The 15,182-nt window shown below is 38.8% G+C and overlaps 1 protein-coding gene across 1 annotated transcript in view; it reads right to left on the bottom strand.

Moving 5' to 3' along the window:
• PIK3C2A (phosphatidylinositol-4-phosphate 3-kinase catalytic subunit type 2 alpha) overlaps positions 1-15,182 on the bottom strand; it is an 86,623-nt gene that overhangs the window by 24,689 nt on the left and 46,752 nt on the right. The window contains exons 10-17 of the mRNA XM_074954931.1: positions 13,041-13,083; positions 12,741-12,954; positions 12,524-12,646; positions 10,569-10,736; positions 5,803-5,914; positions 3,797-3,939; positions 2,323-2,511; positions 1,466-1,559 (exon numbers count right to left, since the gene is read on the bottom strand). Coding sequence (XP_074811032.1) covers positions 1,466-1,559; positions 2,323-2,511; positions 3,797-3,939; positions 5,803-5,914; positions 10,569-10,736; positions 12,524-12,646; positions 12,741-12,954; positions 13,041-13,083 — 1,086 coding nt within the window. The remainder of the gene's footprint in view (positions 1-1,465; positions 1,560-2,322; positions 2,512-3,796; positions 3,940-5,802; positions 5,915-10,568; positions 10,737-12,523; positions 12,647-12,740; positions 12,955-13,040; positions 13,084-15,182) is intronic.

Raw genomic sequence — 15,182 nt, 5'->3', positions numbered from 1 at the left:
AGCATCTGATCTTACTAATTCTCTTCATACCACTATGGGATAACCCATGCCTCAAGATTAAGGCCAACTCCACGCTTAGACAATTTGGATAGAAAAAGGAACAAAAATTGAATATACAATACAAAGTGATAAACTGGTTTCCCTTGATCACATGATAACGAAGAACAGCTACCACTGTCTCTCAGTTCCTTCTTTCAGCAGCTATGCTTAAGGATTCATGCAAAGATAGGGAGACAATTGGTCTGTTTTAACTCTCTCACCTCTAGAAGAGCATGTTAAGAAATAAGGAAACAAACTTAACTTTGGAGAAATTACTTAAAGTGCCTTAATGCTTTGCAGTACCCTTTCAATCTCAGTCTGAAAGAAAAATGGGGGAACCTCCCCCCACCCCGAAAAAAAAAACTTGGCCTTAGTACCGCAACAGAAACCCAGGAGGATAACTGGCTTAATGTGAAAGAAAGATACTTCAAGTTCTTTATCCTTGCAATTCCTCCAGAACAAAATACAAAAAACAGGCATTACTGGACTCCAGAACTTTTGTTTAAGTCTCGATTGGTAACATATGGCAAAATGTTAGAGATGCAAAGAGCCACATGCGAACCTTTTTCACATCCTCTATACACCTGTCAAAAAATGCATGTGTTCCGGATCACCATATTCAGTGCACTCTCAAAAACACTAAGTGTCACCATCGTTCCTTGTTGAAGCTTGCATAGTATAGGGGTGCTGGATGATTTGTTATTACCAGATGGTATGAAGAAATGGATTGCAATAACTATTGTAGTGGCCAAAAAGTTATTTTGAGAAGATGGAAATCTTCAATTCCTCCTTCATACACAGACTGGGTTAGTGAGAGCACTCTACTACTGCATTACTGGAAAAAAAAAACACTGTCTAAGAGAAGCGCTTGGAAAAAATACTGGGATGTCTAGTCACACATGAAAATTATTGTTTACCTTTTCAGTTAAGTATTTATTAGTCCCCAATACTGACAGGTTGTTTGCTCACTTATTTACCTATTTAGTCATTTTAATAACTGATGCTTTGCATGACCTCTATGGGGTCACTTCCCTCCCTCCCGCCCCCCCCCCCCCAAGGTTTTGCAAATAATGAACGTTGAATTTTGTTATTTATATGCTATTTCCACCTTATGCATTTGTATGTTTTGTTTCATTTTATTTTTTATTGTTTTTATATAAAAGTTTAAAAAGTGACCATTTTGTACACCAAAGTCTTTCACGAATCCAGAAGGTGCTAATATAATTGTTTTTTGTTCTACCTAACCCAGCATGTAAACTAACTAACTTAATATCACTCATAGCACCTCTGTACCTAACCTTCTAATGGCAACATTAATTAAAAAAGGACCCAGATGTGTTTTTGCATCTAAAATATACCAAAAAATGTTTTCTTCAAGAGTTCTAATGTTGGAAAATGTACAAAAAGGGAAAGCAATAAATCTCACCTGCACGAACTGGGGGAGGAAGTCTGTTAACTCATCATCACTTATTGCCTCAATCCAATTCACAGCTGTGGTTCGCAGTTCCTGATCTGCAAACCTGCAAGAGCATCACAACTCCACACTCACTGTTATTGATTTTAACCTCAGCAGAGATACACATGAAACACGACTAAGTCTTGGGAGCTAACATTTTTATTGTGGCAGTGCTTACACACTCCCAACAGTATCAGGCCCTCCACGTAGAATGCACAGTATAAACACAGGCACAGGGATGCCTATCTCTAACAATTTATTGTCTTAGCAGCTTGCTTAGATAGCAAACCTATTCTCATAGTAAAAGGATAGATTTTGAAGTGAGTCACTAAAGTCTTCTCTTGTAATGTCATGGTAGGATGTCAATTTGTCTGAGTTTATCAAAGAAATTAAATCCGTTTTTGAAATGTAGACAAGGGGTTTTTTTGGTATAAAAATTTAGGCCATATATTTTACAAGTGAAGGAAATCCAGATAATCCTCTTATAAATGAGAGTTTTGAAGTCATCTTTTGTTGGTAATCAAACCCTAATCAAAGTACACTTTAACTAGAAGCCCATTCAGTAGCTACCTCTAACCATGCAAGCCAAAGAGAAACAATTTAAGTTAATGGAAGCCATAGCTTGTAAACAAAATTACAATGCATTTTGCAGCACCCTACAAAACTTGTAGTAATTCAGCAGCGGATGACAAATTCTACAGTGAATTACAAATGAGCATGCTAACTATTTGCACAATAAAACAACATTGGAAAAAAGTTAAACATCCAATTTAAATGCACAATTACAAATTGTGCATTTGTTTCTATAATTTATGAAGTTCACTTACTTTGAATCCAGTAGTTCCAGTGCAGTCAAAGGAGGTAGGGGAGGCCACTGCTGAAGCAGTGAGTAGATTTCAGGAAGACTTGCCCAGTCCCAGTGTCGGGCACTAGCTAATATTTTTGGAAGGCTGTTTGTGTGTCCATGGCAATATTGTCGCTTCTCCCACAAAAATTCTTTATCTTCCTTTGATAGCCTGCAGACAGTCCAAAGAGCAGTTTAGTTCATAAAAATGACTATCGTTACTCTGAAGAATACCAAAGCACTTGCCAAAGCCCATACGTAAGTCAATTCATCTACCTCCAAGATCGAATACAACCTACAAAGTTTTAAGTAGGCAGTGAGGAAGGTACCACTGAAATGGTAGATTGTTGCTCAAAGCAATCAGAACTTTATCATCGTTTGAAGTTTCATCCGAAATTGAGTAGGGCAGAGCACCGAATGCCATACTGCAATGTTAGTTCAGCACAGATGACACAGGAAGACTGCCACCTACAATATCCTAATTTCTTTTAGTGATCTCTAATTTCTTTTAGTGATTTCTCAAGCGTATATAGCAGCTTTGGGAAACTTACTTATCAACCGTTCTGTGAAAAGTTTATTACATAGATTTCCCCCAAAAAATGGGTTCCTGTGTTTCCAGTTCTACTGAATCTCTTCATAATGAGCGCTGCACAGCTAAACCCAGGCACACAAGCCTCATTTATGCGAAAGAAAGGGGGCATATGTGGCTATAGAGTGTGCGTCAGCCTTTAGTAAGGATGACAAGTTTTAGGAGATGGGACAGAGTGTTGCTTGTTATCTCCTTCCCAGGTAGGGGGGAAGGGGGGGGGGGGGAAGAGAGAGAGAGTCAGATATAGTCACAAAGGAGGCTCCCCTCACAACAGTATTTCAGTCTTATTAATGGAGAATGTTGTGCTGTTTATGAAGTTAAGACTGTTATAAATACAGAATCCTGGCCAGTAATCCTGTTCTAATAGAGGAACTGATGTTAAACAGATACAGCATCTATAAAATTGTCAGGCACCACCCTTAGTAGAGCTCTAGTCTCCCATTTTCTCCTTCCTTCTCTAGTTCTCTCGTAGCCTTGCAACATTTTAAATAACCACTGCCCTCATCTCCCAAAAGCCAGAAATTCATTCACAGCACCTGCCAGGTCATTAATTTGCCACCACTGTCCTACAGTCTGAAGAGGTCCGAACAAGCACATTTTGAAGAAAGGGGTCAAAAAGAGAAAAGTCTAGTAATAAGGAAGATGCCTAGGTACAAGCTGTGGAAAAAACAAGTAGGTGTAATTTCAAGACCACTGTTTTCTGGGGTACATACAGAACACTGAAGTCAATCACAGGACTTCAAAAACACTAAGCTAATATTTCAGACTAATATAGAGGAAATTTAACTAAAGTTATGTACTTAATTTCCTCTTCACAGAGTTCTGTACACGTAGAAAGATAAAATATTGCTACAATAGATGAACATACCCAAGGGTGCCATCTTTGGCAAGAATAGCAAGAAGACGCTCCTTTACATTTTTTTCCAATGTTTCTATTGAATGATGTACCAAACAGTTTGCAGCTTGCGGAATTTTGTATACAGTATCAAAAGCCAGGGAGGGAAAGTCAACCTGAAAAATGAAAACAGAAGCCGGTCTTAAAAAGCTTTCAGAAAGCTGAAAAGGCTCCCTTAGCACTGAACTACTGCATCAGTGGTCAATGATCACTGTTTTTACTCGGGCTGTCAAGCGATGGAAAAAATGAATCTCAATTAATTGCACTGTTAAATAATAGAATGTCATTTATTTAATTTAAATATTTTTGGATGTTTTCTACATTTTCTAATATATTGATTTCCATTACAACACAGAATACAAAGCGTACAGTGCTCACTTAATTTTTTTATTACAAATATTTTTGCTGTAAAAAAGAAATCATATTTTTCAATTCACCTCATACAAGAACTGTAATGCAATCTTTTTATCATGAAAGTTGAACTTACAAATGTAGAATTAGGTACAAAAAACTGCATTCAAAAATAAAACAAAGTCCACTCAGTCCTACTTCTTGTTCAGCCAATCACTCAGACGAAACAAGTTTGTTTACATTTGCAGGAGATAATTCTGCCCGCTTCTTGTTTACGTCACCTGAAAGTGAGAGCAGACGTTTGCATGGCACCGTTGTAGCTGGCGTTGCAAGATATTTGTGCCAGATGCGCTAAAGATTCATGTCCCTTCATGCTTCAGCCATCCACACTGATGACGTGTTCTGCTCGATAACGATCCAAAAAAGTGCAGACCGACATGTTCGCTTTCATCATCTGAGTCAGATGCCACCAGCAGAAGGTTGTTTCTCTTTTTTGATGGTTTGGGTTCTGTAGTTTCTGCATCAGAGTGTTGCTCTTTTAAGACTTCTGAAAGCATGCTCCACACCCTGTCCCTCTCAGATTTTGGAAGGCACTTCAAATTCTTAGGTCAAGTGCTGTAGCTATCTTTAGAAATCTCACATTGGTACTTTGCCTTTTGTCAAATCTACAGTGAAAGTATTCTTAAAACCACCAACATCCTGGGGCATCATCCGAAAGTACCATAATATGAAATACATGGCAGAATCCGGGTAAAACGGAGGAGGCAGTGTACTATTTCCCCAAAGGAGTTCAGTCAAAATTTAATTAACGCATTTTTTTAAACCAGTGCCATCAGCATGGAAGCATGTCCTCTGGAATGGTAGCCGAAGCAAGAAGGGGCACACAGAAGTTTAGCATATCTGGCATGTAAATACCTCGCAATGCTGGCTACAAGAGTCATGTGAATGCCTGCTCTCACTTTCAGGGGACACTGTAAACAAGAAGCTGGCAACATTATCTCCTCTGAATGTAAGCAAACTTTTCTCTTAGCGATTGGCTGAACAAGAAGTAGGACTGAGTGGACTTTTAGGTGCTAAAGTTTTACATTGTTCTGTTTTTGAGTGCAGTTATGTAACAAAAATCTACATTTTTAAGTTGCACTTTTACAATAGAGAGATTGCATTATGGTACTTGTATGAGGTTAACTGAAAAATACTATTTCTTTTGTTTATCATTTTTACAGTGCAAAAATTTGCAATAAAAATATAAAACAAGCACTATACACTTTGTATTCTGTGTTGTAATTTAAATCAATATATTTGAAAATCTAGAAAAACAGCCAAATAGTTAATAAATTGCAACTGGTATTCTATTGTTTAACAGTGCGATTCAAACATCAATTAATCGCAATCAATGTTTTGAGTAAATTGCGTGAGTTAACTGATTAATCGACAGCCCTAGTTTTTACATTGGTATTTTGGTTTGGTATCCCCTACCATAGCCCGAACAATGAAAAGGTTCCCCGTGCCCCCCCAAAAGTGATATCTATTTCTGCCGACGGACAAAGTTCTTGATCACTTACGGCATTCAAACAGTATCTACTCAAGTCAAAACAAGGACCCTAAAGCTAAATCAGAAAAAACACTACCTGCAATACTATTTTTTCCATGAGATTTCCTCTTTTGTGGGCAGTTCCTGATGCTGGAGTCACATGTGATGAAGTCCAAAGACGTAAGAGCTTCGTCCCACAAGTTAACAAACTAAGAACACACAAAAAATAAAAAGCACAGTATTTCAGTAACTATAACTTGTGTCTACTCTTCAAAAAGTTAATTAGTTGTGAGAAACAGTAGGAAGTCTGGGAAGCAGATCAAACACCCATTAAAAGAAGATAGTAGCTCAAATGATAAAAATATTAATCTGCTATCTCTTCATAATTTAAATGGACTATCAATAGGTTCACTATAATGGCAAAAATTTGTCACAGAATATAGATGTTCTCAAACTGAGAGCAGGCCAAGTATCAAATTATAACCTTCCCTGAAAGAGGAAATTTTTTTTATTCCAAAGAGGTTCTATATTAAGCTTCTGAACTCAGAGGGAACATTGGGAGCATGCCCATTTGTTTGGCTGCTCAAAATCATAATCCCCAACAAAGAATATCTACTAAGAAGAATTTCATTCTCCTATATGTTCATTTAACTATCTTCCATTTTTTTTTATATTTTATATATATATATATATTTTTTTCAAGTCCTCAAAATGCTTGAACCTGAGAGAAGCTCTAAGCTGGCAGAGGCAGAAGGATAAAGTTAAATAGTGAAATGGTGGACTTGACTAAGGGAAAAATGTCTCGCCTCTCAGATAAATAAAATGGAGCACAGGTTGCCCATGTGAAGCGAATAAAGCTTTCGGACAAAGTAAATATTCTATAGGCAACAATCCTGCACCAACAAGGATTGGACTTGGGATCTTTTTCCATCTATAGCTTCTATGATTTGATCAAACCATACATTGGTTTAGCTGCAGATGCAACATTTTGCTAATAACTTCACATTACTACTAACCAATTATACTAATTAGTATGAGTCACTACAGTTATATATTTACAGAGTTCTAACAGTGTGCTGGGCATTGTACAGAATTCTTGCCTCAAGTAGTCTTAAAAAAAAATCTTCCAGTCAATGCAGTTTAATTTCCTGAGAAAGATGTAAGGGGGACGATCAAGCTTTCAGTGTGTTGGGGAGAAGGGGCTGGGAAGGAAGAGGGGGAGGAAGGAAGAGGCAGTGATATTAGTCTTTATTAATATGAGGTTCATAATGCAAAACAAAAAAACCATGCATCTAATTACATGCCACTGAAGAACAAATGAACACAGATCTAGCCCTTAAGAATTACACAGTATTCTTTCAAGCACTTGTTAGTTCCCTTATGTGGTAGCAAGAATGGAAGAGCTGTATCCTTTCCAAACCCACACTTCATCACAAGTGCTTCCAATCTGGCTTTAGATTCTCACAGCACAGTAATGACCTTTGAATCTTCAATGTTCTAGTTAGCAGCAATTTTTAGATCCCCTTGTTATTGATGTAATTTGAAAATGCAGCTGGAGTATTTGGCTTGTATCCCTCAACTACCTTGGCCTGCGTTCAACTGTAGTAGTCCACGGTCAGTCTCTGCTAGCATTTCCACATCTACTGTCTGCATGTTATTCATCCAACTTTGGCCTAACCTTTTTGATCCTTGTGCTTCAGGGAGTTGAAATAATTCTCGCACGCGAAGTACGATTTATCCATCTCTCTGCTCTTCAAACTGTTGATAAGATTCTCTTCAAGTAGCCCAACATTACAATATAATTAAATTGACAACTTGACATTCAGCTGAAGATAAGCATGATCCTATTTGGTAAAAACTTAGATGCAGGACCATAGGACCAGCTCCTCAGCTGTGTAAGGGCAGTTGTGTGTCCCTGACAATAGGGGGTCCTCAGGTAGCATACAACCACTGTAATGCATCACTACCTCACGAACAGTGCAGCGGGTGTGGTCAGAGCACTCCTGGGCTGCAGAGATACCAGCTCCTGGCATGGTCTCAGAGTTGGTTTACACTGTGATTAAAAAAACCTGTGTGACACCAAGTGTCACAGCCCAGGGCAGCTGGTTTGGGCTGTGGGGCTAAAAATAGTTATGTAGCCAGAGTCCAAATGTTTATGCTTCCATTTTATAGCCCAAACCCTGCAAGCCCGAGTCAGCTAACCCAGGCTAGCCACAGGTGTTTTATTGCAGTGTAGACATCCACCAGTCAGCAACTGTAAAAGGTAAGTTGCAGAAGCCCTCAAGCGGCTTCAAGCTGTGCCTGGGGACTAGTCTGGGGCAGATCAGCTCAAGATCAGAGAAGCACAAACATGACTTAAGGTTACCTTTGCATCCCCAGCCCGAGTTTTGCTCCTCAGCTTTCTTGAGCAAGGTTTGGATCTGGGCCAATGGTCTTCAGTGATGCAGAGCTTTCTAATATTTACCACTTTCTCTTTACATTCCTTTAATTGCACACTTATTACACCTTGTAAAAAAGTTACTTTAAATCCTATAATCCAGATTTTAGTCATTAAGTCTGGTAAAAGATGTCTGATCTATCTTCCGATTCTTGTTCCTGGAGGCCTCTGAATATTCCCACTTGTGGAATCAAAGCACCTTACGAGCTTTTGGAATCTCCTAGCCTATATTGGCCACTTACCCCTCCCTCATGGAGCATTACAAGTGGAATGGCTCCAACTGCCTTTAAGTTCCTGCTCAACAGCTGAAGGTTTAAAACTCAGTGTTCAAAATGTTTCCCTTAATTTTAATGGTCTCCTGCCCCTTTGTACCTACTTTTGTTTACAGTTAAGACTGTTGCTTTTCATTTAAAAAAAATAAGGAAGAAAGGGTTTCTTTATGGCAGAAGCACTGTCTGGATCAGCAAAGACCATGAGGGCTGCCTCAAAATCCCTTCTGATGGTGGAGGGTCTTCAGATCTACTTGACTAAAATTGGTATGGTGTAAGTCCAGCATCGATTTTGAAGAGCCACTCAAAGTAGTTATTCATATTATTGTAGAGACGAGAGGCCATGACTAAGATCAGGGTCGCATTGCACTAGATGAAGCATTATGTCCATCGTAAACAGTATGCAGGTGCCTGAGCTTATCACTGAGTTGAATGTCAAGTATCCAGCACCAATGACTAGGGATTGAAGAGTTTCTTGCTAATGTAGCTTTGTGTCCAGCATTACTGGTACCAATGTCCCCAGATCTATATTGTCAACTAAGTCCTTTGCAAAAAGAATCCAGCACTATTTAATAAGTGTGAATGTACCGGGGGGGGGGGGGGGGGAGGAGGAGGAAGAGAAAAAAGAGAAACACTAGTTACTGGTACATAAAAACTATCCTTAAAAAGACAGAAATTAAATACCTTGATAATTTATACTCTCCTTTAAACTGACCCCAGACTACTACATTTAAGTCACATAACAGTTTCGCTGTCTACGACAAGAAACCACTGTTCAGTGTCTGTAAAACTTGAAAGCATTTAGTTCCAGTTTGTCTGATCTCTGGATGTAAATCTGTGAACCAGTAAACTTTTCCTAAATGTGGATAGGCTGGAAGTGATCTTTGTTACTTACAAACTATATATTTGTTTCTCTCAGAGCTTTCATAATCATTCTAACTACTGCATAAGCAACTTATTACATTAGTAACACTAATGTAGCTTAAATGTATAAAGTCAATTCTATCCACTTTTTATTTAATATTTCTGTAGAAGGCATTATTGTATTTGATTTTTAAGCTCTTTTGAAGTTTGATATGGTTTATCTTTTTAAAAAAGCTTACACCAGAGTAATAAGACCAGACATCACTATCATATGAAGACTTGAGACTAGAAGAGACTGACTGCTTTCTAGACCACTAAAAATAGTATTTCACAGAAGGAATATAAAGGTGAGTCCCAGATAACGTTTTTAAAAAGCCTCTCTTTTCCTCCAATCTCCATTTAAGAGCACTGCAAGAACTGAGTTTCTTTCAATGACATACAGTCCCGAAGACTTGTTCACATAAGCTCAATGTCCTGGCTGAAAAAGGTTTCAGATGATGCCCTATTTGTTCAAGGTGTGAGCTGGACAAAAGAGCTCTTAACACAGAGTCAGCTCCTGCTGAGCAAAGCAATGGAATTTAGCTGTACTAAAGCAAGAGTAATCCTATTGGGAAGAGAACCCTGTGAAAGGCCTATGAGCAAGCTGCTCTGCTCTCTAACCAAATCTGTTCTACCACCACATTGTTACCAGCTCCTGGCTGCTTAACACTTACAGAGTGAACTCATCTTCCTCTCACACCTTCTGCCCAAATGCCCCTGATGCTGCTCATTAAGTGCTATTCTCTCCCTCTCTATAGGAGGTTCTCAATCAGTGGAGAAAGGAGTATATTTTTTAATTCAGTAAATGTTGGACAGTAACACTTGAGGACACTTACATACATATAATCTATTGTTCACCAGATCCTACGCTGGAAGTCAGTGGACTGCCTCAAGGATGCTCTTATTATACTACAAACTGCTGCTACCCACTGTGGTCTCTATTTGGGAAAACTATCATGTAAATGTGGGTGAAATATGAACATTCCTTGATTATTAATATCATCCAAACAGCCTATCAACCCAATCCTACTAGTCAGTCAGTCTGTTAGGAGAATGCAGAAGCATTTGAATAGCAGCATCTTATAAGCAGAATTCTATTTACTGTTGATCCTTCATATCTAACTAACAGTAACTTCCAACACAGCACATTCTATTAAAAACAATGGCAAAGAAGCAGCTTCTGCACTTGGAGTTCATCTAAATCCCCTTATAAACCCAAGTCATTAGTTAAAAACAAACCTTTTGGACGCTTACCGTCTAAAGTCAAAAAGAGGTAAAGAAACTTGACCCAACATCTCCGGGCCCTTTCTCTGTTTATTTGAATCAGGTGAACTTCCACTATTTTGATTTAATATTCCAAACAGAGTAAGACACAAGACAGATTCCAATGGCAATTGTGAAATCTGGATAGGGAAAATGATTCTGTAAAATAAAAGTATGTTAAAGAATACTCAACTCAGAAGAAAAGAAACCATTAGAATCTTTAAAGGAAGTTACAATGTATGTTAATGCTTTTTGTTCTCAAAAGTGAATTGGTGTTGAACATTAATATGCAAAATGTAATTTATTCACACTGCATCACATCTCTAGTGTCAGTAACAATTTCTGAAGGGCGCAAGGCAACAACCCTGCATCATATCCAAGTTCAAAAGTACCTCTTAATGGACAAGATTTCTGTGTAAAATTACATGTTCTTTCCAAGGAGCTGGACTGTCTAGTATAATTAATTTTTCCACTTTTTTTGCTCACTATCAGGGCCTATAGATTTGGTTTAACACCCTCTACTTTTCTAAGTTTAATATTAAAGTCAAGCTTTGAGACAATAGGTTTTTTCATCCAAATGAATTGCTGTTTCATGTAAGCATTTGCGTGTTCTGAAATGGCACACAAAGTAGAACCTTCAAATCTTACTAAACACTAATAAAATTCAACATACAGAGTAAAGTTCACACTATTCTTTTTCCTGCCTTGACGTATTCTTTAGTTTTATTGTAATGTCAGTTTTATATGCCACAACCCTACACTTCCTACATTAAACGGCCTGAAATTAGCCTAAGAGACCACCTGTCTCCAGTGATACACTGCCCATCAGTAGAGATGCTCAGGTTAGATCCCTCTCACTATAACAGAGGGCAGCAACTTCACCATGCTCTAGTGTCCTGTGGAGTCTGAAATAATGTTCTGCCCTGGTATAAAATAGCCAGGATTTTGTTGACTGCAGTACCCATTTGTTTAATCTGGTCTTTGAAGAGATAGGGAACTAAGGTTTTTGGCATTTGGATTACAAGATGTTGCCTACTAGAAGTGGAGAGTTGAACTGTGTATTTAAATTTATAATTTTAAACAAAGGGTAAGGTGCTCAAAGCTTATGTCTGGGCACTTTTTATTGTTTTAAGTGTGATGGGGAGGTACTGAAAACATAAACCGTATATGGGTGAGAGGAGCCGACTTAACCCCCAGGATTAGGACACTATCAATCCACAGTTTTCCTCGTGTTCCCCCACCCCACCGCCCCCACCAATCAAAATCTAAATTAGCTCATTGAGGACAGTTAAACATTCCCACACAGAAAGTAAGAAAATCAGACTTTTTTGCTATTAAATCTTAAGTGATCATTTAAAGAGTCTGCCTTTCTGTCAGTGGCAGCCCTCCCATCTAAGATTTTAAAAATTACAATATATGCACAATTGTCATACATTGCAAAGGAATGTTAAAACACACTGCTTGTGTTTAAGATTAGCTTATCACTGAAAAATGCTTAGAGACTCCAATGAGAAGACAAGCTTCCAGAGTACTTACAACACTAACAAGTTTTTCCCTCCCTAGACATTCGGGCCATAACTGAAGCCTTTTTCCAGTTTTCCTCTTTATAGGTGCAAACTGTGCCCACAAAAAAGGGAGGAGTTCTTTAAAATATGAGTTTTCCGACAATTTATAAATGTGAACAATCAGCATATTACTAGAGGGCATTTGTTTCTTCCTTCTACCCCCAGACTTTTTCAAAATTATCAGGGTAAAAGTGCTAATCTAACCCAGACAGTATTAACATGTCAGACATGTGTGATCACAGAAAGTCTAAGTTCACTAAGGAGTTCAACAGAATTAGCAGCTTGCATAACTTTTATTAACTATCCAAGTATAGTTAGAAAATACTATAATTAAAGACAGGAATATTTTAATGAAGGAGCAGAAGTTCTAAAATTACTTACAGTTCATCCCATTTAATCAGATAGAAGAAATTCTTGTATGTGCCAACCTTCTTGGACTGAACGGGTTTAAACAGATCTTTTCCATTATGGGTCAGAGAGCAAACCAAGTAGTATTTTTCGTAACTGGAAAGGAAAAAAGTCAGCATGCTGAAGCAGGAAGAACAAGAGATGGCTAACCGATTTGTAAAACGGGACATTAGTTTAATAAATTACTCACTTTGACACCCAACTGGTAAGAATTCCATGAGCAGCAAATATTGTGAATTGCAGGTGCTCTGTGGCAGTCCATGCTTCCTTAGTGCTTCTATTACTTTTTGTTGCAGAATTGCAGCTACTGCAGCCTGAGTTTAAGTGAAGGTGAAGAAGGGCATAGACTGCTGCAGTCAACTGGTCTATGCTCACTTGCACAGGGTTTTCAGGCTGCAATGAACCTAGATTATAATACATCTTTAATCCGTATCTTCCTAAAACAACCATTTGAAAACTATTCTGAAATAAGATTAAAAGCTTTACTTACCAACTGAACTGTTGCTAGTGTCATCAGCGGGCTTTAAGGACACCTGCACAGTAAGTTATGGCAAATTTCAGAACACTGAAGCAGCTTACATCCAATTAACCCCCAATTTCCATTCACCTCAATGACAAACTTTGTAGTTTAAAACACATGATTATCTGAAACACTGGGCCAGATTTAGGCGCTCACTTTGGTCCCTTTGCAGTCTTGTAGCACAGAAAGTCCATAAAAGCTACCATATGTGACTGAGGATTCACAGTGAGGGATCAAAACCAGAGCAAACTGCTCCGGTTAGCCATAATTAATGTAACAGCTGCTAGAGGACCATTAAAAAAAAATCAGAATAAATCAATAGTGCTGAGGGTGCTCTAACTTACACCATGGGACTAGGGGAACACAAAGGTGGCATACAGATCAGCTACACCAGAGGAACAGGACTGTTAGTGTCAGTATACCACTTCTAGAAAAAAAAACTGAAACCAGAGTCAAGATATTTCTTTTATTGATATTTATTCTTGATATGAGAACTTATTTCTCAAACTATGCAACAAATTTAGTGTTAAGCATGAACTTTATACACCTAGGGAGCACCAAACTTTTTCAAAAAAAGTGTATTCTATCAGAGGTATCTTTACCATACAGCTAGCTTCAACATTTTATTTTTTGTTCGGTGAGTAACTGATGAGACCTACTAGAAGTTAGCTCCTTAATTTTTCTATATCTGTTCCATTATTCCTTTTTAACAATTTCTTGTGTAAAAAGCAACCTGTAATATGATGCAATACCTGGATGCTCTATCTTCCATTACACCACTGTCATGTCATGAAGGGGTACTGCTGTAGCATAAAGAATGGAAGACTTCTTACTGATAACTTCCTTTCTGCTAGCAGCACCTCACACAATTCTGGACGTCTGGCCTGCTTTCCTCTCTCGGCAGCTCACCGAGAAGGATCAGGGTTTTGGTGACCGATGGTCTGGCCACATCACCTCTGTTCTTGCTGGCTGCCAGATAAGTGATTCCCAAGCTGTGAAACTTGCATGACAACAAGTATTCCAGAGACAATGAAATAACTGTACCTTAGACCAAGACAGTCACATGGTAACAATTCCACTTAATATCTGACCCTGGACTCACAAGCTGGCTAGGACTATGGAAGACATTGCTAGCAGAAAGGAAATTAGTGGTAAGAAATTTTCTGTTCTGCAGCTCTGTATCTCCCACAATTCTGGGCATCTGCAAAGTAGTGAGCAGTGAAACAAGTTTAGTAGGAAAGTACGATCCTGCCTTTTTGTGAACTCGCTCAAATCTGTATTATTTCTGGGCTACCACCTGAAGCACTTTCCTGCCAAAGGAGATCTCTGAAGACAGACGGTCCACCCTACAGTGCTTCGAAGATGTTAGCTGTAGACCAAGTGATGACTTTGCTAATTTCCAATGGACCTGCTTGTTTCACCCATGAAGTTGCTAAGAATCTCATGAAGTGCACCTTGATCCCTTTGGGACAGGAACCGCTGATGATCTGTAGGTTTCCACAATACAGTCTAATCTACCTAGCAACGGCAGACTTGGAAGCTTTGAGTCCATGGCACTTAGTGTGGAAGGATGTGAATAGGGAGCCTAATCTTGTTATGGATTCGGTATGCTTGAGAACTTTTCAATGCTCTTCTGACATCTAAAGTGTGCCACTCCTTTTCAATGGGATATTAGGGGTTTGGACAGAATGAAGGAATCGCAAACTCTTGGGAAGTGTGGAAGGATGGATGGATTCTGGTGTCCTGAGCACCACCGTGTCCTTCTGAACACCGCTCCTGAATAGGTAAGGCTGCCAGCTCCAATACACCTGGCAGATGTGACAACTATTTAGAAATCAGTATTAAATGGAAAAATAAAGTCTGACACTGAAGTCAGAGGCTCGAAGGGATGGCTTGTCAGGTCCCTCAAAACTAGGAGTAGGTCCCATTTGAGGAAGAATGGCCTGACCATGAGTCTGGCAAATCAGACTGTGTGAAGGAATGTGGTTAACCTGTGGATGGTCTGCCAGGGAGCCCAAGGACCCTGTGAATAGCATGGTACTAAGAGTGGACACTTAATATGCAATCATATGAGGCTACAGGCCTATCTATGCCTTCTTGAGGAAAGTTCAG

Source organism: Natator depressus, chromosome 6 (genome assembly GCF_965152275.1).
Source record: "Natator depressus isolate rNatDep1 chromosome 6, rNatDep2.hap1, whole genome shotgun sequence".
NCBI classification, from domain to species: domain Eukaryota; kingdom Metazoa; phylum Chordata; order Testudines; family Cheloniidae; genus Natator; species Natator depressus.
The sequence above is the reverse complement of the archived record's forward strand: the minus strand, read 5'-3'. Positions and strand labels throughout refer to the sequence as shown.